General features: G+C 46.9%; 1 protein-coding gene across 1 annotated transcript in view; it reads left to right on the forward strand.

The window, feature by feature from the left end:
• The first annotated feature begins 234 nt into the window (after nt 1-234).
• LOC146790046 (uncharacterized) overlaps nt 235-24,541 on the forward strand; it is a 43,970-nt gene continuing 19,663 nt past the window's right edge. Inside the window, exon 1 of the mRNA XM_085631252.1 lies at nt 235-418. Coding sequence (XP_085487378.1) covers nt 235-418 — 184 coding nt within the window. The remainder of the gene's footprint in view (nt 419-24,541) is intronic.

Consider the following 24,541-nt stretch of genomic DNA (forward strand, 5'->3'; position numbering starts at 1 on the left):
TAGTGACGAACCTGTTCAAGATGAGAATGCAAACAAACAGAAAAGACTAAAAATTAGGTTCCCAAGGAAGTGAACTTGGTTATGGCTAGGCATAAGCTTAATACTTAACCATGGAATGATAATGAATCAGTTTAGGAATTTGTTTCTAGAGTATTATCTGTAAAGTGTAGGTTTGGTGCTATAACTGATTTACTACTTCACAATCAGTTATTCATTCAATGCAACAGTTAATAAATGCAAGAGCAACTTTGGGCAGAAAAGAACCCCTCTCCTAAAGGTGCCATCGGCATAGCCAAGGTGGTGGAACAATCAGAATTCTGCATGAAAGAAATAGAGAAGAAAGATAAATTTACCAGTGATATCTCAAGTGTTGTCAAAGGCAGTTCAGATGTAAATGCTGTGTTAAAATCTGGCAATGGTTTGTTTGGAAACAGATAAAGTGCTAGATCTGGTTACTGGTGTGGCAGTATTTTCATTGTGCTGATTCCCAAAATTGTATTGTATTTAATAAGGACTGTAGACCATGTGGTCGTGGTGGCCATTTTGCGATTGTGTGTAAAAAAGAAAGTAGAACCAGAGTTGCAGCTGTTAATGAGGAACATCTCTGAGAGGTACCCTGTGACAGAATTTTGAGTTTTGGATGTGAGCAAAAAGAGGAAGGAAGGAAGTGCAGACAGAAAGCAAAGTTTGGAGTTAACGATAAGGTTGTGAAGCTCATGGTCAATTTGAGTTCCATGTACACTATTGTTCTGAAAGATATGTATAAGGAATATTGGCCAAATACTATTCTGTTACCTAAGGACATTAATCTGATAGGTATCAAGGTGCGACTATTAATTCAGTTGGGTATATGCAATCTACTATTAAGTTTGTGGGGAGGGAAATTGAAAGTAAAGGGTATGTGGCAGAAGAAGGTCTGCCCATATAATCTTAATATTTTCATAAACCCAAAAGCATCGAGTCAGATAATGATTGTTGAAGACATTTCTTTATCTAATACTATTAAAAAAAAAGCACAGGAGGTCTTCAAGGATGTCATGAACATTTGAAGGGCTATGTTCACAAAATTGTGTTAAAACCTAAATATCTACCAGTTCAACATAAAGGGGTCTATTATGATGTAGGGAGGATCACCACCGCCCACATGGCGGTGGCGATCCGCCCTACATCATACCCCGCCTGCCACCCATTTCCCCCCGCCATATTAGTATGGCGGGGGACCCCGGCGGACGGAAAGACCGTCCACCAGTTTTCCACTGGTCAACCAGTCGACCGGGCGGTAAAAGGGTCTGGATATGGTGGCGGTGTCTGCTAGACATCGCCATCCATATTAGCATGCGTGCGGGAGGCAGCCCAACGCCGCCACATAAAGGCATGCGGATTTAGCCTTCAGGGGCCCGTTGCGGGCCCCCAGGGTATTGGGGCGTGGGGGGTGCACATGGGGGGTACCTATGGTACCCCCCTACATTGTCACGTACAAGGTGGCAGGTACCACGCGATGTCTGTCACCTTGTGCATGACAATGCACAACGTGCATTCCCAGCATTGTGGCGGGCGGTACTGTGAGCACCGCCCGCCACAATGCTGGGAATGGAGGATGCCACCGCCACGGTGGCGGTGGCATCCTAATTGCAGGTGCAGGACCGCCGCACCACTGGCGGCTAGTCCCAGCACCGATAGGGTGGTGGGCGGACTTTTAATAGGCCCCAAAGTGAGGAGAATTCCTTTAGTTGATTGTTCTGCAGTGAATGATATGTTAGATAACACTTTATTAAATGGAGTGATTGAACATGTTGAAACGTATATTTGGATTTCCTCAATAGTTATCACGGAAAAGGAAGATGGTCATTACATATTTTGTGTGGAACTTAGATCGTTGTCAAAGTATTGTTGGGGAAACTTATCCTTTACCAAACATAAATGAGTTGATATTGATGTTGGGAGGAGGAAATTATTGTCTTAAATACGGCGCATTCCTGCCCTTTCCCTGTCACGCAGTGCAGAACAGCAAGGTGACTTGCTGCACTGTACTGCATAACATTCTCGTAAATAATAGGCAAAATGTATTACAATCCGAGTAACTGTTAGGCACTGGCAAAATCTCAATGCCCATTGAGATGCTTTGGTAGGATTCAGTGAATGCTGTGAATTAACAAATGGCCCCAAACATCACCAAGCTGAAGAAGCTTTGTTCGGAGAAGTGGACCAGGATTCACAAGTTGAGTTGCTGCTTTCACCTCATGTTCCAACCTTGCTGCACTAAGCCAAACTTATCTCCTACCTCGTTTATTACTTGAGAATGTTTGGAATTGGATATCTTGAGAGATTCAAAGATTATGTTTATAAATGAATATAAAGTTATATTTAAGAGTGAATAAGTTCTTGGAGTGATACTTTAGAACCTTGGTACATGGAACCTGTGTGGCTACTTGATGGGTGGTGTGCTGGTAGATGGTGGTGGGTGGGCGGCTGAATAATGATTGATCTGTGTGTGAATAATAGAAGGTGTTTGGATGTATAAAGTTATAAAGGCTTGCATATGATGGTGGCTGTGTTGGCATTTAATAGTGATGTGTGGGCATTTGATGGTAAGTTTGTGAATGTCTTTTGGTAGGTGTGGGCATATGCGTGTTTGTCCAATAGAGATGGATGCGCATATGCTGCTGGTTGTACACAAACACAATAGTGAGTGTGAGGTTTTATGTGATGTTATAGGAGTGGCCATATGAGGGTGAGTGTTTAGCCATATGATGGTAGGTGGACTTGCTTGTGAAAGTTTGTGTGTTGGTATATTATAGTAAGCTTATTACCACTTACTACCATTTGATTTGGCTGTGTGGATATATGATGGTAGATGTGTTAGTGTAAGATGTACCCACTGATCTTTTGGTTTGAAAAATTGTGTACCGCTGTGAAGACTTTGTGTTGGGTGAAATTTAGGGATGACTTAGCACATCACGGTTGGGACACAAAGTGAGGGCAGCACCTTAACTCAAGAATTTCTTGATCTGTTAGCTTTTATGGCAAAACCAATGTTAACAAATTAGTGAACCTTAACTCCTCTTTCACCTTAGTTTTCTTGGAATAGTTCATGTTTTTTTCTTATGTTTTTGCATTTGTATATTGGCATATGTTGTTGGTTGTGCGTGTGGGCATACAATGGGCGACGTGTATTATGTTGGTTGTATCAACATATGATGTAGACTGTATTTAAGTACGTTGGTTGTGTGGACAGATGATGGCAGGTGTTTTAGTGTATAATGATGTTTGTGTGAATGTTTATTAGTAGGTATGTTGGTTTATGATACTGGGTAAGATGGACTTGATAATAATGATAGGGTAGTGGTGTTGGCGATAATGATGGAGCGGTGGTAGGGCTAGTTGTATAGAAGGAAGAGGTGGTACCTGTGTTTGGGCTCATGATCAATCAATCAGGGAATCAACCAATCAGGGAATTGTAAGCGCGCTACTCACCCGTGACGGTCTCAAGGCGCTGACGGGGGGGGGGTCCGCAGATCTATTTAGCCGAAGAGACTGAGGGTCTTCCTGAAGGTGTTCAGGGAGGAGGCGCGTCTGATGTCTGCCGATAGCTCGTTCCAAGTCTTGGCTGCAATGTGAGAGAAGGATCGTCCGCCTGCTCTGGCTCTGTGGATGCGCAGGGTTTCGGCCAGTGCGAGGTGGGAAGATCGGAGGTTTCTTTTGGGTACGTGGAAGTTGATTCTGTTGTTGAGGTATTTGGGTCCGTTGTTGTGTAGGCATTTGTAGGCGTGAGTGAGGATTTTGAAAGTGACTCTTTTCTCCATGGGGAGCCAGTGGAGACTTCATAGGTGTTGACTGAGGTGTTTGTGTCGGGGGATGCCGAGAACGAGTCTGGCAGTGGTGTTCTGGTTTTGTCTGGAGTTTGTCGAGTAGGGACTTGTTGATGCCGGCGTAGAGTGCGTTTCCATAGTCCAGTCTGCTGGTGATAAGTGCATGGGTGACTGTCTTCCTTGACTCAGAGGGGATCCACTTGAAGGTCTTGTGGAGGATGCAGAGGGTGTTGAAGCAGCTGGAGGTGACGGCATTGACCTGTCAGTTCATGGTGAGTGATGAGTCGAGTACGATGCCGAGGTTCTTGGCGTGGTCTGAGGGGGTAGGTGGGCTTCCAAGGGCGGTCAGCCACCAGGTGCTGTCCCATGCAGAAGGGTGGTACTGATGATGAGGACTTCTGTCTTCTCGGTGTTGAGCTTCAGGCAGCTGTTGGTCAGCCAGACTGCGACGTCTTGCATTCCATTCTGGAAGTTGAGTTTCACAGTGGTGGGGTCTTTGATGATGGTTGTGATACTGGGGGTAATGGTAGTGGCCCTGGTTATGGTAATGACAAGGAGATGATAATGGTAGCAGAAATAGTTGTATTGTTGGTAAAGGCTGTGTTGGTATTAATGATGGTGGTATTGATGGCGGTTGAGGTTGTAATGTTTGGGGTGTTGATGGTGGGGGTAATGGTGCTGCTAGCCATAGTGGTGGTGTAAGTGGTTTTAATGTTAGTGGTGGCAATGGTGCAGGGGGTTGTAATGGTGGTGCTTGTAATGGTGGTGGAGTGGTATCAATAGTGATAATGATGGTGGTAATGGTGATAGTAATGCAGATGGTGCTAGTAACAGTGGTGTTCATGGTAATGGTGATTGGGATAGTGGTGGTAGTGATGGTAATTAAGTTGATGGTAATGGAGGTGGTAATGGTGGGTAGTGTGATGGTTGGAGTGGTGGTAAATATAGTGGTGCTAATTGTGCTAATAATGGTTTTGGTAATTTTGATAACAGTAATGGTAGTGGTGTTAATGGTGGTGTGCACCTCCTCATTTTGGGCAAGGCGTGGAAGTAGAGGCCTCTTTCCTTCAAGGGTGTTGTGAAGCTTTTTATTTAAAGTGTCTCTCTTAATCTTATTGAACATCTGGAGACAGTTTTGTAAAATATGTTTTCTTGGGGTGGTATTTTCATGCACCCTCAATCCAAAAGCTCATATATATATTTTGTGTATGTACGTGAGTGTGTGTATTTTTTTTCTAAACTGAACCCTGTTCCCAAATGTGAACAGGGTGCAGGAGAGGGTGTCAGCTGATCTGTCTTACATGACCCATACAATGCTACAGCCAATGTTGAAGGGGATCAGTGATGAATACAGGCCCCAGCTAGGCCCGCAGGACACGAGGGTTCGCTCTCCTGTAATGGAATCTATAAGGAAGTTGGCACGGAAACTGCAAAGTACAAAGACAGCATTTATTAACCCTTAAGGGTGGTCCTACAATCCACACAACACTCTTCAGTATTGCATAGAGTAGCACAAAGAACTTGCGTACATGGTCCCCTTTTATACACAATAGAGGGGCTCATAAGTGGGTGGATACAACATGAGGCCAAAGAACATTACCATTTATGGTCATTTTCGATACTGAATCAATATGTGGGCGGAGCTAACACACTCCTTGAGCCCGCGAAAACATGGTCAAGCAAGGCTTAACTGATAACAGATGTGGTCAAATCTGGGCATGCGCCAGATGGACAAAGGAGCTATTTATAGACTGTTACTAGGCAGATTACAAGAGCAACTAACACAGAGGTTGGACTCTTCTCGTGGGGAACACGTGGAAGCATGACAATACAAAATGGAGTCCGAACTTCGGTCAACATAACAGAGAAAACATGATCTAAGGAAGGGAATTAATGTCTTCAGTAAATGCTTAACCACATCGTTGTTTCAATTTACAACAGACGACCCTTTCAGCATTTACTGAAGACATCCGGTTTGTTAGGATAATCATCATATATGTCAATTGTCATCATTTCTTCGACTTCTTTAGCTAAACGTTTCTGGTGAGCAACATCGGCAATAGCTTTCTTATCAGGGACACAGAATGCTACGCATAAGGAGCAGAGCAAAGGACCACATTGGACACAGATACAGCAAGAAAACAGAACTGTTACAATAATACAAAGACCAGTTAAAACCTTCCATCCCCAGGCAGTAATCAATGCCCAAAACCATCCAGAAAAGGACCAAGTGCCGTTTTCTGTATGGATTTCAGCTGCAATTTTATGTAGTTTGTTGATGGCATTATAAACTGATGGCGTATGATCAGGGATAAACACACAACAGCTACTCCCAATAATTTTACATGCTCCTCCTCTGTCAGCTAGCATAACGTCTAATACCATACGATTCTGCAATGCAACAATTCTAGTAATTTGCAATTCCTCCGTAAGATTCCCAAGAGCAGCAGCAGTCTGGTTTGTCACAGCCTCTACCACTCTTGCTAATCTTCGGATCTTCCTACTGTTCAGAGCAGCTCCAACAAAGAAAAACAGTCCTAAGTTAAAATCAATATACTGTTGCAGACTGGTATCAGTCTGATCTACATCATCAATTGATAAAGTACGTTTATACCTATTTACAGTCACATTATTCAATAATTTCAGATCCTTATGATAAGATGCGGGTGCTAGGAATACAGGAGGTAATAGAAATGATACATAGCATACCCCAGACCACCCAGCCGGCAGACGGTAATAACCTTTATTTCCGCACACAAAGTATGTATTATGGGACGCTAGAAAGGTACTATTATTCAATCCATCAATGTTCAGGACAGTGATGCAATCACTGACACCAACAGGAATAAAACCCACACTCTGGACACACAGGTCCGCTTGAGCTTGTGCTACTTGAATCACAAATTTGTCCTTCCCCACAGTGTCTCTTGTGTTCGTGAAGATGTAGGGAATGGATTCATTGTCTGGTCGGTACTCTTCCCACTCCCAAATTGTCCCATTCGCTTGCGGATACCCATTTTTATCCTGATGACATTCTTTATTGAGTCTGAAGAGCAATCGTCCCACTGTCGGTTTCCGAGTGGCAAAAATCAAAGTGTACCATGCTCTACAAGAGCCATTGTGAGAGAAAGGAAGTGGTATGAATGGCGTACCTCCTTTCTTCTGATGGGCTGGCATCATCCCACATATCCAACAGTTCGTAGCGTTCGTAGCAACGTGGGTATGATGCAGCATCTGGATGAAAGTGTTATTCAAGTAAGACTGTCGATGCTTCAACTCTTGATACGGTAATGTATAAAAGTAGTGCTCCTCAGGCACCGGAGTTGTCAACACAAGTATTTTCCGAGCGGGAGTTACATCCTCCACAAACCATGTGGTTATCCCAACAATGGCTACTGTCAACATGAACCCTGATGCACAAAGGACTTTCTTTTTCTCCATGTCAAAAATAAAAACCCAATATCTTCCTGAAACTAAAAGTCTGTCAGAACTCTTCCCCTTGGGCAGCGGTCGATTTCTTCACCAGCGGGCCAAGACGGGTGTCGCTACACTAATGCAGGGCTGATCCCCCCCCCCTTGCCTCATCGGCTCTCCGTTTCACTAACCCAAGGGCCGTTCTGACAGCATGTCCCGGTACTGGAGGACTCACTTCCTTGGTCGAAGATGATATCGCCTTCCTCCAGGAGTCGCGTAGTCCGGAAAGAGCTCCTCAGTGGCGTTTGGCTCCGCAGCACGGCCTGTCTCTGCAGCCAGGATTTCTCGTTGATCGGTCAGCACGGCAGGTTCCACCAATCCGGGCGGCACCTTCCTACAGTGCAGGGAATGGATCCAATTCTTTCTGTTGGAGACTCGCACAGCCGTCCTCGTTGCGAGGAGGACCTGCTCAGGACCCACCCATCTCGGTTCCAAGCTGTTTGTTCTGTCAAAGATTTTCACCATCACGTGGTCACCAGGTCGGAGACCATGTCCTTCACCGGTAGACCGATCAGGGAGCGCCTCTCGGACCTGTTGATGAATAGAAACCAAGTTATCCGTTAACTGCGCCAGATAATCATTCATCATCACACAAGGTACATCATACACAGCCTTGGGTTTTGGTGGACCCCAAATATTCATTGGGCGTCCAAAGACAATCTCGTAAGGTGTAAGGCCAGTTCGAGAGTGTGGTACCGATCTAATTGACAATAACGCCAGCGGTAGAGCATCTGGCCAAGTCAAAGACGTCGAAGCTTGAATTTTAGCGATCTTGAGCTTCAGTGTACCCTTATACTTCTCGACTAGTCCTGCAGACTGAGGGTGGAATACCGCGTGAAACTTCTGGGTGATGCCCAGGCCCTTCAAGACGTACTTTATAACATCCGCTACAAAGTGAGGCCCATTATCACTCCACAGAAGTCTACAGACGCCATATCGAGGGAAGAACTCTTTCAGCAGCAACTTCGCAGTAGTCATTGCAGTATTGTCTTTCGTAGGGTACTCTTCAACCCATTTGCTGAAAGCGCAGACCACTACTAGAACATACTTCAAATTATTACAGCGCTCAAGCTGGATGTAATCCATCTGCAAAACCTCGAAGGGTGCAGTGGGTGTCACGAATCCTCCTGCTGGAGTTCGAGTACCCTTTCCTGGGTTATACCTCAAGCAGATCATACAGGTCTGCACCACCCTCTTTGCCGTGCTAGCAATCTCTGGATGCTCCCAGACTTGGGTAAGCAATTTCACAATTGCGGAAGCTCCAACATGTGCTAGCCCATGTGCCATCTGAACCATAGGTTGTACAAAGGCCGTGGGTAATTTCCATCTATCCATCTGCTTATTTCTCCAGCAGCCCTCGTCATCCAGTTCTCCCTCGCTGGCCCATTGTTCCCGCTCTTTGTCAGAAGCGGTCCTCTGCATTTCTCGCACTTCCTCCTTCGCATCATGCCATCTTTCCACCTGTGACTTTACTACATACATGGCAGTAGCACCGGGCTGCATTGCAGTCTCCCGTGCTACTCGATCTGCTAACGCATTCCCTTCTCCAACTTTATCAACTACTTTCCTATGGGCGCTACACTTAACGATGGCAATTTTCTTTGGGTATGTCAATGCAGTTAAAAGATTGTGAACTAACTCTCCATGCATTATCTGTACTCCATGTGACGTTAAAAACCCTCTCTCCTTCCAGAGTAGGCCGAAGTCATGCGCTACTCCGAAGGCATAGCGGCTATCTGTATAAACATTCACACATAATCATGTACTGAGCTCACATGCTCGTGTTAATGCTATCAGTTCCGCTGCTTGAGCTGATTTCTGTGGTATGCGTGCTGTCTCCACTATCGTTTGTAATGTGGTAATTGCATACGCTGCTGAAGTCGTACCATCTGGTAGCTTCAGGCATGATCCGTCCACCCACAGTTCTCCATCTACATCTGGAAAGGGCGTATCCTGGAGATCAATACGACCCTTTGTTTGTTCCTCAGTCACGAGAATACAATCATGTGTTTTCCGCGCCTCAGGCTGGGTTTCGGGGTATGGCAACAATGTTGCCGGGTTTAACGTTACGCACCTTTTCAACGTAATATGAGGAGCCAAAAGCGTCAACTCATATCCCGTTAAGCGGGCACTGGTCAGATGCTGCGTCTTCGTCTGATTAAGCAGGGCATCGACAGCATGGGGGACTAATACCAACAGCTTATGAGATAACACAATTCCCTCACTTTGGCGTATTGACACAGCTGTCGCCGCAACCGAGCGGAAACACCCTGGTAATGCTCGGGCGACAGGATCAAGTACAGCCGAAAAATATGCACAAGGGCGCTGCTTATCGCCGTGCATCTGCACTAAAACTGATAATGCACATCCATCTTTCTCATGCACATACAACAAAAAGGGTTTTGCATAATCAGGGGTCCCTAACACTGGTGCTGAACAAAGGGCCTGTCGTAGTTGCTGAAAAGCAGTATCACACTCATCTGACCAAGGGATTGGGATAGGCGTGTCCTTTGTCAAGAGGGCTAACAATGGCTTAGCTATATGTGAAAACCCCAATATCCACTGTCTACAAAAGGAAACAAGACCCAAAAATGCACGCACATCCCTCTGCGTGGACGGTCTCGGTGTGTCCAAAATTACTTGGATACGATCCGGTGTGAGTGCACGCCCCTCCTTAGACAAAAGGTGACCCAAATAAGTCACCTTTGGTCTACAGAATTGCAATTTCTTCCTAGATACCTTATGATTGTGGGATGCTAAAAAGGAAAGTAAGGATAACGTACTTTGTTCACACAACTCCAGGGTGTCAGCCGCCAGCAAGATGTCATCGACATATTGAATGAGGGCGACCCCCTCGAGCAGGACAAAGGAATCCAATTGTCTTTTCAAAGCCTGACTGTAAATGCTAGGGCTTTCTGTGTAGCCCTGGGGGATCCTACAAAAACGATAAGATCTATTATTTAATGTAAACCCAAAAAGATATCGGCTATCCGGATGAATGGGAATGGAAAAGAAGGCATTCTTCAAATCGATCACTGAGAACATAGTCGCCGTAGGCGGGACCAAAGTAAGCAACGTCGTGATATCGGAAACCACTGGGTACTGAGGTATCACGATCTTGTTTTTCTTCTCTCAAATCAATTATAAACCGATAAACTCTGGCATCCGTATCCTTTTTCAGTATGGGAAGAATCGGACTGTTACAGATGTTGTAGGGAACTTCCTCCACTACCCCTACCGCAATCAAATCCTGCACTATCTGTATGAGAGCCTCCTCGCCCTCCTGGGAAATACGGTACCGTGGGAGGCGTGGTAACACCGCCCCCTCCTGGACACTAATGTGGACCGGTGGAATCACCATTTGTCCCACATCAGTATCCGACGTTGCCCACAAAGCACGAGGGAGGGTAGCTAACAGCGCATCCTCTGACATCGCACACATCCGTTCAGACCGGGGGTAATTGTCATTCAATATTACCCGCACACCAGCAGGGGAGCAGCGGATCGTAGCCCTAAAATGCTTTAACATATCAAGGCCCATAATGTTGTCCGGTGTGTACGGGGCAAGCAGAAACGGGCAGGGTGCAGAAAAAGTATCAACCTTAAACATGAGGGGCTGCGAAAGAGGGCTTCGGGAGAGTGTACCATCAAACCCTACCGATGTGACCATTAAGCCGGATGGGGGAGCCCCCGGAACCAATTGCTTAGACAGCGCACTACGTGTCGCTCCTGTATCCACTAGGAACTGATCAGTAGAGCCCAAAACCTCAGCCGATACATAAGGACCCTTCTGATCGACCGGCACCTCAACTGATTCTAACCCCCATCCAACGCATTCCTATGCATGCTGAGAATCATGGTACCCCGATCGGTCAATCCCCGACACTTGATACTGATGCTGGCGATCGAAAACATTTGATCTATCTCGGTGCTGCCCAGCAGAGTCAAAACGAGCCTGTTCGTTAGAATTCCCTCTAAAGTTCGAGAAACCCCCTCTACCTCGCGGGCCACCCTGAGTATGCCCCTGACGCGAAGCATGCAACACCGGGCAGTCCCTAGCCCAATGACCCGATTGCTTACAATACGCACATTGGTTCCTATTCAAATCAGATCGGCCCGAGGGAGGACCATAAGATCCTCCCCTACCTCTATTAACACCCCGCCGGGGCGGGCCATATACTTGTGCCAACACCACCTTTGTTTTTAGATCTTTCGATTTCTTTTCCTCCTGGCCCTTTGCTTCTTGCTCCTGACGCTCATAATACTGAGCGATAGTCAGGAGGGCCGTCGGGGTTGCGGAAGACCAAGAACTCTCGCTCGCTTTTAAACGGGCCGCAACTGCCGGCAGCAGATTAGCTACATATTTATCCGCAAAGAGATGGCGACCCGTATCATCAGTAAGCGACTGGCCACTAAAATCATGAAACGTCTCCTCAAAGCGCGTAAAGAAGTCCGCCACTGACTCGTCAACTTTCTGTTTACATGAAGCTAACATATTCCAGTCAATCTTTTTAGGGGGGATAATTGTCTTCAGCTTAGCCAGAATAGCAGCAGGGAGATCTAAAATACTCTGGGGTGGTTTCTGCGCGGGCTTCCGTTCCCTATCTTCATCCTGAAGGTCAGACCACCGAGCCTTAAAGGCAACTATATCATCTACCTTTCGGACAGATCGCCACATATCCGGTGGTAGAATAAGGCCAAAGAACAGGTCTATATCTGCTAAGGTCATAACGCAAGAATTCAAGGCCCCCTCGACTTCTTCGTAGAAGGCCGCTGGATTCTTGCGGGGGTCAGGCAACGCATTCTTTAAGGCCATAACATCAGCTCTATGCCAAGGAGTATAAACCCAATTATACACAAAATATCCCTTAGCATCGGCGGAGGTAATGTCCGAGCTAGTCCCCGCTCCTTTAGGAGGAACATACAAAGGCGCCGCCTCTCGCATTGGTTTAACATGCACTATGCCATCCTTATCTGACTGGGAGGTGGATGAGTGGCCTTCTGCTGTACACGAATCCAACTGTTTCTCCTCCCCTGCTCGTTGGCGCGCTTTTTCTTTAAGGGCCAGCACCGAGTCCCGCAGGGCGAACAGCCGCCGAGCCGTATCAGGAGCCTTAGAGGAAGAGAAAACACCATTATGCAATGCTTTAGCATCCGATGTCACTTCTTCAGGCTCAAAGACACTAGAATATTTCCGGAAGGCGGCAATCACTTCCTCAGCGAAATGACCCAGAAAATACAATTTCTCTCTATCCTGCCACGGCCCCCAAGTATGGAATAATTCATCCACGGACACCTTGCCCTTAAGTGCACGGAAGGAAATTTGCCGAAGCTCAGCCATTTGCTCAGCCGATAGCATGGACCGCGTATCTACCTTACCCGGACCCGGGACAGAATCTTGTGGCCTCGGAGCAGATGCGCCAACATAAGGGGGCGGAGAGCGATCTAGTAAATAAAAATCATCATCAAGATTATTAAGGACAGGATAAAGTGGCTGCCGAACAGCATATTGACCCGAGACTTGCAGCCTACGCTCTTTCTCTTGTCTCTCCGTCTGTTCTCTGTCCTCCCGACGCTTCGCTTCCTGTACTCGCACATGATCATTCTTCCGTTGTTCTTTATCAAACAGTGCTTTCTCACGCTTCTCTCGCTCACGCACCTCCTTCACCCACAACCGCACACACTCAAACATATCCTGACGAGCACGCCGCTTACACATACACTGTTCCACATACTCAATCTTACGTATATCAAACGATCCATACAAAGGCCATCGTAACTCAGAATCTTTTTTAGTATATTTCCTCCATACTGTGCTGTACATTATGGAAGAAAGACCATGCTTCACATACATATCCCTATTAGGAGTCCCCTCTGGGGGGGCTGGAGCAGATTCCTCGAGGTTCAACCGGTTTCCAAAGCAGCAACACCACTTACGGAGTGCGCTAAAAGCAGGCATGCTCAGAAATAATGCAAAATATGCAATGTTATAAAAAAAACGGCACTTAATCGTTGCGCCGTTCAAAGTTACACAGCTCCGGAGAAATCTCTCCACATTACCTGCCTATATGTGTTGCAACGCATATATTTTCACAAAGACAAATACAAAATATGACTAGTCATCACAAATCAAACTCAAATAGCCAGACCAGGCTTCAAAAACTCGGAGCAAGTACCGTACAACGGTTCTTACCAATCAAGAGTCCAGATTCCAACTGCCAAGCTCCAAAAATCGCCCAAACGGCTTTCACGGCAAGACCGACAGAAGAGGTCTCAGTCGAGGACCGGCGCCACCCAGACGGTCAGCTCGGAAGGGAAGGAAGAAACCTCGGGATGCCAGGGCTAAGACGCCGCTGGCAGTGATCACGTCCCCGGACAAATTCCTCACCTTCGTCGCGACCAGTCCTTCGAGCATCCGAGTCGCCGATGAGCCCCACGTGACGGGCGCCAATTGATGAATACAGGCCCCAGCTAGGCCCGCAGGACACGAGGGTTCGCTCTCCTGTAATGGAATCTATAAGGAAGTTGGCACGGAAACTGCAAAGTACAAAGACAGCATTTATTGACCCTTAAGGGTGGTCCTACAATCCACACAACACTCTTCAGTATTGCATAGAGTAGCACAAAGAACTTGCGTACATGGTCCCCTTTTATACACAATAGAGGGGCTCATAAGTGGGTGGATACAACATGAGGCCAAAGAACATTACCATTTATGGTCATTTTCGAAACTGAAACAATATGTGGGCGGAGCTAACACACTCCTTGAGCCCGCGAAAACATGGTCAAGCAAGGCTTAACTGATAACAGATGTGGTCAAATCTGGGCATGCGCCAGATGGACAAAGGAGCTATTTATAGACTGTTACTAGGCAGATTACAAGAGCAACTAACACAGAGGTTGGACTCTTCTCGTGGGGAACACGTGGAAGCATGACAATACAAAATGGAGTCCGAACTTCGGTCAACATAACAGAGAAAACATGATCTAAGGAAGGGAATTAATGTCTTCAGTAAATGCTTAACCACATCGTTGTTTCAATTTACAACATCAGCTGCCACCTACCCTGAACCCAGTTTGCAAACCGTGCAATGGCATGGATGGCACATCGACCACTCCTCCATGCTTTAAGGTCTCACATCCTAGACAGTACATTAGTGGTGGGCGGCACCGATCCGGGGTGGGGGGCAGGGGTGAGGTGAGGTGGGATGTTAAAAAAAAAATAACAACTTACCATATTGCCGCCACATCTCTCCTCTGCATCAGGACTCCGCAGGTGCGGAACAGGAACCAGGAAACACCCAGGCTCCCCTGACCATTCACAACGCTGCAATGCAGCATTGTGTTTAGTAAGCACCCAGGCTCCGCTGAGAAATTACAACGCTGTAACACAGCATAATGATTGGTCTACGCACCGTGGTTCGGCGCTCAACAGGGGGGCCTGGGCATGTTCTCCACACAGGCTGTAATGCAGCCTGTATGGAGAACATGTGAAGTGTGCATGACTGTTTTGGATGGCCCCAGAGGGCCGGCCAAACAGTCATTGCGCACTTGGAGTGGACAGACCACTCCTCCCCTGCCCTGCTCTGAGAGCAGAGCAGCCCCGCTCGCCCGCAAAGCAGCACGGAAACAAAAAATGATAATAATTTTGTTATTATCATTTTATGTTTCCTTTATTTACACTGCTTATAGGCAGTGGAGTGGCGCTCCTCCCCCTTAGCGGAGGAGCCACCACTGCAGCACATGCTCTGCCTTTTGCGAGATGTATTGTTAGCATAAAGCCCGCCCAATGCTTACTATTGGTTAACTTCATTGTCACTCATGTTTGCCTGCTACTTAGTGATTAACATATGTGTAGAGAAATTCAGACTCATAGGAGAACTAAGTGAAAGAAACACAATATTTTATAAAATAAGTAACATTTTGAGGACTTTCAAAACAGAGATGATAGAGAGTGTGTGTTTTTGTCAGTGTGTGCCTGCAAATATGCCAAGTGGAATCCAACTGGCACCTCACCATACCACCTGAAAGTTCCTGTACCCAACTATTCATCAGAAAATACATTTGCTAGAGGGGTGTAACACCCCAAACACACACCCTGAAGCAATGCCATTTTACCCCTCTGTGAGGATCTTTCTCGCCTGTGTGGTTCTCCCCAACCCCTCTCTATGATATTCTCACCCTTGTGTGCTCTTCAACCTGCATTGCTTTGTTATCCGCATGCTTGCCCCACTCCACGTTGCTCACTTGTTTGCTTTTCTCCCCACCCTCTGCACTCCACACTACTTTCCTTCTCACCTGTTTGCTCTCCCATGCCCTCCATGTTGCTTCCCCTCACCCGTACACTCTGTGTTGCGACCCGCACTGTGTTGCGTCTTTCCCTCCACTGGCCCACCATGTTGCTTTTGTGCCCCACACTCCTGTTGCTCCCCCACTACCTGCTTTGTCTCATGCGCCTGTGTTGCATCTCCACCTGCACCCCCCCAAAAAAAACATGCACTGTTGTGTTTTGGGCCATAGACCCACATGCAGGCAAATTAGTGACACAGACACGTACTTGGGGTACTGGCAACTGGCCCAGGGCACGTACGCCCGGCCCCTTTTATTACCTGGGTCGGCTGGCCAGTGACACCTGTGATGGGTGGGTGTTAAGTGTGGGTACAGCCCAAGGCAGAACACTAGAACGTGTCCAGCAGCACACTACACGCACTGACACTATTTTTTCTTTTTATTTGCCAATCCGAGTTTGACTAGAAAATAAATGGAAAAAAAGCTGCTGCATAATTTTGTAGGTGCACACGTGTCGTGCGCGCGGCTACAAAAAGATGCAATAGGCTTTTCTATTCTTATTTGGCTATGTCGCACAGCATCGGGGATGCTGTACAGCAGTGATACTGAAAGTACAGCACGGGCCTCATGCGGCCCTCCTGACCTTTATGTGTGGCCCCCTGGTCAACAGCAGCACTGGGCTGCTGCTTATTCGAATAAGCACTAACAGTAACATATGTTATATAAACGGGGAAGCATTTATTTAAGTGTTAATTACAGTTAAAGAAAGAAAGTAACTAGGATGTCATGCACTGCTTAACTTTAGGAACACATTAATTTATAAAGCCATCTTGCAGCAAACATGCAAAAATATGATCAAGGCTGTTCAAAATTCAAAAAATATTTTTTATTAACATTTAGAATCGTTTCTTCTTGATAAATCAGATAATGTCAGTGCATTGAGGAATATTATTTTTAAAAGGGATAGTTTCCAAATGTGAATTTAGAAACATTTATGCTTCTCTCCTCACCCTGACAACAATGCCAATATTGAACTAAGAGGCAAGTCAGTTTCTATGTGCACCCTTAGGTTGCGTGGGTTTGCTATAATACATGAACAACATTATAGTGTATTAGAGTTTTTTACAACGCATACCGGAAAGTCATGTATTTCGAGGTCCTTTTATAGGTGGTGGTGAAGAAAAAGGAGGGAAAGTGAAATAAAACAAGTGCCCAGGATCACACAATGTGATCAAGTGGGGAAGCCAGGATGGATCCCAGGTTTTCTAATTCCATATTGTGCATTTCAATTCAGCCACTAGATGTACATGCTTCGATTCCCTTACACCCATCTTAACAACCCCCTGACCACCACCCTGTCAGCATCACTGCGGCCCTTGGTCCCACCAGCGACCAAACAATTTGGCCCCTGGGAAAATGTTTGTGAGTACCCATGCTGTATAGCATGACTAAAAGGTATTGGCAAACCCAATATATCCTAAAGGCGAAACCTGTTGGTTTTATCAATGCTTGTTTTTTAATCCACCATCACCCCGTTCAGTCCTGGGCTCTGAAGGGCGCATTGAATTCTTGTACCGGTTGTGTCATCTAATGGAGCTATCGAAGGCCGCTCTGTTCCGTAGACGGAAAGCCAGGCACTTGCTAGAGAGGGAAAATGACCGAGACAGAGAGGGAAAAACCAGACCAGAACCCCCCACGGGAGGCACTTAACGAGTTCTGGGAAGAACCACAAGGTGATAAAAACAACGACGATGCCAGTCAGTCGACCCAAGGGGCTGAGGGAGAGAGGGGAAGGAGGCAAAGGCAGAGGAGAAAGGAGGGCAAAACAGAGAGGACAGAGAGATGATAAAAGCAAAGTGGAGAGAAGAGGAGGGTTAAGCAAGTGGGACGAGAAGGAGAAAGATACACGGAGAAGGAGAAATAAAGAGGAGTCAATGGGCGAGAAGATGAGGATAGACTAAGGAACGAAATAGAAGGGACGGTAAGAGAAAGGAAAATGAAAAATAGTAAGGTAGAAATAAGGAGAGGGCGCGGAGTAGGAGGAGAAAGAATGGATTGGTGAAGAAGAAGAGAGCAGTTGGAGATAAGGGAGAGTGAAGGAAGTTGAGAAGTATCACGCAGGGGCAGCTCCTCCGTTGGAGTGGAGGAGCGTCGCCTCGCTTAAAACCCCCCCAAAACCCTGAAAAATAAAACAGTAGTTTATTACCACTTTATTTTCAGTGGCCGCCGCGACAAACAAAGGGTGGTGGGCGGGTGGAGGGAACGCAGGAGGGGGGGGCAGGAGGGGGAGCACAGGAGGAGGAGCACTGGGGATCATGCAGGGGGTATTAGAAACAATCCATATTAAAAAAAGGAACTTACCTTAAGTCGCCGGTCGCCTCCCGCATCGCGTTGTGCCTCCTGTCCTCTTCCTGGTCCCAGCAGCCCCTCGGACAGACTACCATCCAATCCCTGCGCTGCTCTCATGCTATGAGAGCAGTGCGGGGATTGGCCTGAGCAGGGTGGGAAGACGCTCTGCTCAGAGCAGGGAGTCTGGGGTTTCTCCAGCTCGGATATTCAATGTGCGCATGTGTGTTTGGCTGGTCTGAGACGGACAGCTAAACAAATATGCGCATTTAGGGAGTGCACATAGCACTCCGGCCCGCCCCTCCCTACAGTGCTGGCTCAGAGCCGGCAAATGAAAAATAGAACGATGCTGAAACATTGTTTTATTTTTCATTTGCTGGCTTCTGAGCCAGGCTCCTCCGTCATGCTGCATGAGAGCAGCGCCCTGATTGGTCAAGGGAGTAGCTGCTTCCAGTTCCGGTGGTGAGAAGAGGACTGGATCGGAGGATGTCACGTCACATTCAGGAATGTTTTTACTTTAAAAAATGTATTTTGCGTGCGTGTGTACGCTGCCTGCCCAGCGCTCCCCATAGATGCCAGCCACCACTGGAAGTATGAGCAGAAAGGGAAAGAAGAATGAGGAATCAGAGTGAGAAGATACTGGAAATGTGTGAGGGCTCAGCAAAGATAATGATGGAGTTGGAAAAAGCGAGAGAAGGAAAAAGAGAAGGAAAAGAGGGTATAACCTAAGCAGGCCCTGAACAGAAAATAAGAAAGCAGCTGAAGTAAGACGACAAGAAAAGGTAATGTGAGATGAGTATAAAGGGGCGAGAAGAGTCCTTTAAATGAGCAGGTACTGGCTACATGCTCTTTTATTTCTAGTTTTATATAGCGCAAACCCTTGACGCAAGGGTACGTATTGGAGCGCTTTACATGAACATTAGTTATATTACACAAAGTCACGACCATTTTTTAGGTACGTGGAAGAGATTAAAGGATTTGCCCAGTATCACATGATCATACATGCCAACATTTTAGAAGAATGAAGTGGGATATTTCAAAAACATAGTCGGCAGAACGTATTTCCCCCATTGACACCTACTGAAACAGAGTCAATTTCAGGCAAGAGACTGCCAAAACAAAGCATTTTGTATTTAGGTCTATTGACATGTATTCAGGATGTTGCGTCACTGCCGAGACGCTAACTTGGGGCATATGTATAAGGAGATATCACCACCAGAACGTCACTTTTAGCGACATTATGACAGCAATATGCCCTTCTCCATATTTACAAAGAGGCATTAAGCCACTTTTTGTGTCTTAGCGCTGCCTTGTTAATAAGGCCCCTTTCCGCGCACCACTTAGTGTGAAAGGGGCATGCAATGGGTGTTGCTGTAGGCATTCCATTGCAACACCCATTGCTTTTTGAAACTGCCACAGATTTACAAGGCTGGGGCAGCACCAAGAAACTAAGGCCAGGGAATACCTGGACTTAGAATGGCAATACGAGGAGAAATGATTCATTTCTCCTTCTTTTTGCTCTTTCTATGTGTGCTGCATTCGGCAGCTCACATAGAAGGAGCAAATTGCTATCATTGATTGCTTATGAACAGGAAGGTGACCCTTACTGCACATGAACAATGCCCTTGCAGCGCAGGCACCCTTGCAACATGGCGGCAGGGTGCCTGTGCTGAACCTAGGCAACTTTTTTTAGCACCAGCGCTAGGGAAACACAGGGGTGCGCCATTTTTTTATAAATATGGCGCATACATGCATTTTGAAAATGTCAGAATGCGGTGTTGCGAAATTTGGCGTATCACAGCGCTCCAGGATTTATTTGTACATGTGCCCCTAAGTTCCCCAGTTCTAAAGTCCTCAGTTCTGGCCACATCCACTCCCCTACTTCTTTCATTTGAACGGAAGAGCAACTGCACTTCTAAGCACTGGCACAAAACTATTTATGGGAGAGTACCTGCACTTCACGGGATCAAAAAGGTACTCTGGGGTAGTGAGTACCTGCACTTCTGTACTTCCATTTAAAGCACTGGGCGAAAAGGTGAAACAGTACAAAGGTGGATGAGGAAAGAAAGCACTTAACAGATAAACAAGGCTGGCCTACCTTAGATGAATAGTTGGCTTCATAAACTGTCAGCAGACATGCAAGTACCCATAAACACACGGACACGGCAAAAAGAGGCAAAAACACATACACGGCCCTATGCACTAAACAGCAGAGATTTCCCTCATGGGGTCATTTAAATTGATTATAAGCTAAAACCTATCATGACAAAGCAATATTCAGTTAATGCAGATATTGTAGGTGTCATCTAGAATGAGAGGTGCGGTAAGAACATAGGTGACTACGTTATCTGGAGAGCAGAATTCCTGCTGGTGTATATTAGTGAACGTAGGATATGTGAATTATATTGTGGGCCATGCGACTGCTGTTGCAAGTGAGAAGAGTAAAAGACTGTTGGTGACTGATTGGTGGGTAATTGTGGGTGCTGACGTTGGTGAGTGGTGTTGATGAGTTCTTTTGAGAGAAGCTGAGTGATGGTAATGGCTTTTCCGTGCTGCACGTTGTTGAGGGTAAAAAGGTAGGAAGGCCAGTGGATGAATGAGGTGGGATGCATGTATAAGAATAATGCTGCAGGTGATTTATAAGTAACTAAAGGTGAGTGAACAGTGAACAAGTGGTATTGCGTGGCACTGGAGGGTGACTGGGAGGTATGGTATGGCAGTGAGTGGTGTTATGAATCAACAAATATTGAGGTAGTGGTCTGCCCATAAGCATAAGTTTGAATGGTTTTAGAGGTTGGTGAACTAGGGACACAAACGTGCGCAATTGTATCTCGTCTACCTCAAAACTAAACTGTCACCTGTTTGTCACGAGGCCCGTCCGTAACACATCATAGTTTGAGTATTCAATGCTGACTGAAGTCTCCCTGATCCCAATCTGATATCATAGACCCCTGGTGCCTTCCCTGACTGGCACTGCTGCTGCTTTTCTCACAAGGAGTACAGAAAAATATCCGGGGAGTACCTTCGTGTTCCGCAAAGTGAACCAGCACCTCTCTGGGGTGGGAGTCTGATATGACATTCGCCCCCGCCGGACTTCTTCTGTCTCTGGAAGTAGCACAGGAGCTTTCTCTTTAGTGCATTGGTACAGCCCTGGGAGCCGTAGGCCCCCCTCATCAGGACGGGGTATGGGTAGCTTTGTCTCCCATGTGTTATTGTTACCGCTCCCCAGCTCAGAATTACGTGGGGACCCTACAAGATTCTTCAACCAGATAAAACCACATAAATCAGAACGGCGGGACTTTCGCTTTCAATTTTGTATGTAAGAAGGTCATGTCGTTTGTTTAGAAAGCACTGAGGGAGTTATTGAGGTTTGTTGCTGTACCTCGCCCGCGGCCACAGAAGCCCACCCCAAAAGGGAGGAATAACCAGCCCTAAACGGGGACAGGAGATGTGCACGCGTACAGAGTGCACATCTGATGTCCGCGCGTGCCATCTTCTGTCTCCCTTCGGCAGAGAAACTGGCGACTATAGGTCTCTCCGAGGCGAGCAGCGCATGCGCTGCTTCGCTAGGTGAGACCTAAAAAGGACCTAAGGCATAATTTAGAGTCTGCCTCCCAGAAATCCACTGTGCCAGTGTGGGGACATTAGCATCACATCACACCCAGAGTGGCAGTGAAAAATATAATACATATTTAGATTGTTCTGCCAAACCATAAGAGGAACCAATTTTGGGAGAACCATCTAGCAGCTAATCCACGAATACCTGTCACTGCCGTTTCTGATATCAAATGTGGGCATTGGAAATATAGCACCAAGGTAGGGGTATAGAGTCAGTGTGCACAGTTCTGGTCTCCCTATGCTCTGAATTTTTCAAGCATGTTAGAGACAACGGCCCGATTACAATTTCCACCACAGACTTTCATTCTAGATTAGATGAATGATCCACTTTCATGCAATAATTTGTACTTATCATAAGTTTCCCTCTTTAAATTGAGCAATTATACCTGGATTTTGTTGCCTTACGGAACAAAGTCAGCATGTATTGATATGAGCTGAGCATAAATTCCCCCTTGTAAATTTCAGCCAAAATTTACCTGGGTAAAATTGCGATGGATGCAGTAATTACTGAATACCTCATGATTCTGATCCCTGTGCCAACACCTTGAAAAGCAAGCATTGAAAATGCAATAGGTCTCACCTTTGATTAAGTTAAAGCTATTTGCTTTGCTAATGGTATTGTATAGCAAAGCAAATGGCTTTAACTTAATGAAAGGCGAGACTTATTGCATTTTTAATGCTTGTTTTTTGTGTGCCCGAGTCGATTTTTGAACCCAATTCAACCCTGCCTCTGTCCGTAGTCTGTAGCTTCACTGCATTTTTTGCGATGAAACCGATTGATACAAATCCGATAATTAAGTAATTTTTGATTCAGATGCTGGTGATATTTTAAACTGCAGCATTCATGAAAATGCTGTGGATAGGAAGCGATGTCACCAGGCACCCTATTATCTTTTTTGACATCACAAGGTTGATCATTTATCGCACTCCTAGCGCCTCTATATACTCTTGCTGATGTCGAGGAGCTGGAGCAAGGAATTGAAACTACAAAAGGTAAACAGCGCCATGTATTTCCTGTTCCTGCCACGGCCCTCAGGGTGCATGTTTGCGAGGACACTGCGAAGGTGTTCTAAAGGCCAGTCGCTGCTAGCCCTAAAGTGGCGTAGCTGCTGTACCGCTAGCAATGGAGAAATACTCTGCTCTCTCTCTCCCCAAGCATCCTGGCTTCTCTCCCGCACTCACCGCAGCGTCCAGCAGGTAGCGCATGGCCTCCCCAAAGCTCATTGTGTTCGTCTCCTCCCCGAGGCTTTTCTCTGAGCTCAGGGAGGCAGTGCAGTTGCCTGTATCGCTGGAGGTGGAGGACCCCTGCGTAGCTCCCTAGCAGCCCCTGGATGTGCCTCGAATCCCGGGCACTCCCCTGGAGGCGAAGGCCGGGCTCTCTCCCATACCGCCCGTCCCCCTTCTAGGGCTCCCAGAGGGAGCTCAGCCTGCCTGGGGGCGGGTTTGCAATGCAGCAGCACCGGTAAGAGAGCTCTACAAATGTGTATTTCTCCTTTATTTATGTAACGTCCTTTGTATAACGCTTCATGTTGCCCAGGCTGTGTGGGGGCGCTAGGGTGCAGGGAGTGAAGGTCAGCAGAGCATGATGGGCGGACGGGCAGACCGCGAGAGAGAGGGGTTGATGGGAGAGTTGAGCACTTGTTCTGCCCGAGCAGGAGTCTGCTCTGTAATCGATAGTCCCCACGCTTCCGATGCTCTCCCACATTTCACCGTGAGCCCAACCAAGCATAACTGGGATGTATGGTGGAAGCTGGCGCGTGCATATCTCTGGTGTTTATTTAGCAAAAGCCAGTTGTACACGTGCCAATTTACTGTCCTGGGAGTTGTCGTATAAGGAAGCAGGAGGCGCGTAAACGTGGTGCCAGCTATACACATGCACATCCCCTGTCCTGCAAGTTAATCTAATGCCGTGGTACGCGTTCACGGGCGCGTTCACAATTGCAGTCCATTCTGCGCATGCACATGTCCTGTCTCCCTTCCAAAGCAAGTCGATAACAATAGATCTCGCTAGCGACAGCGCTTTGGGAGGGAGGGTTGGGGGGGTAAAGCAGGCCGCTGACCAAGATTTGTGTGTAAAAGGCCGCTTTATTGGAGACAGGTGCACATTACAATTTTAAAACCTTGGCCGAAACGCCTTCCAAAACTAAACCTCACTAAATATAACATGCCTAACCCCGCCCCCGCCCCCTCCCCTAAATTCCTTCGAGCCCGCCCCCGCCCGTACAATACAACATTACAACAATATCAAACATTACATTCCTATATAATCCCCCCAACAATCTCTAAATACAAACCTTCCGTTAACCAAACTCCCCTGCCTACCCCTTTACAGCTATCGGCCCCCAAACTGTGTACCCGAACTAAAGTTCCCAACCTATCCTTTCCCTGTCGATAACCCAACTCAACAACATAACTCCACCAACCTCCGGTAAAACTGTCCAAAATTCACCATAACCCCCGCACAGCACCTGCTCCAAGCGACAAAATACAAGCGTATACAAAACCCTGCACACCTGTCCCAAGAAAACCGCCCAAAAATACCAAAGTGGAAAACAGAAAAATAATAACCAACAAAAGTGTTTTTTGTGGGGAAAGGGGGGGTGGGAACAAAAAACACACCACTAGCCTAGCTCCCAGCCACCAGGTCACCAAACCTAAAATGGTGGCCGGGAGCAGGCGCCCAAAGTATTTATACCTGGGCTGCATTTAGTAGGGAAAGGAGCCCAAAATTCAAAAAAGGCCGCGCGGGGCCAGCCACGCCCCCCCACACGCCCCCTCCCAAACTGCCCGGGGGTGGGGACTCCCTTCGGTCGCCTGCCCCCCCCAAGCCCCCCTTGGGAGGGAGGGGTGGGGGGGTAAAGCAGGCTGCTGACCAAGATTTGTGTGTAAAAGGCCGCTTTATTGGAGACAGGTGCACATTACAATTTTAAAACCTGGGCCGAAACGCCTTCCAAAACTAAACCTCACTAAATATAACATGCCTAACCCCGCCCCCCGCCCCCTCC

This window comes from Triturus cristatus, chromosome 10 (genome assembly GCF_964204655.1).
Source record: "Triturus cristatus chromosome 10, aTriCri1.1, whole genome shotgun sequence".
Taxonomy (NCBI): Eukaryota; Metazoa; Chordata; class Amphibia; order Caudata; family Salamandridae; genus Triturus; species Triturus cristatus.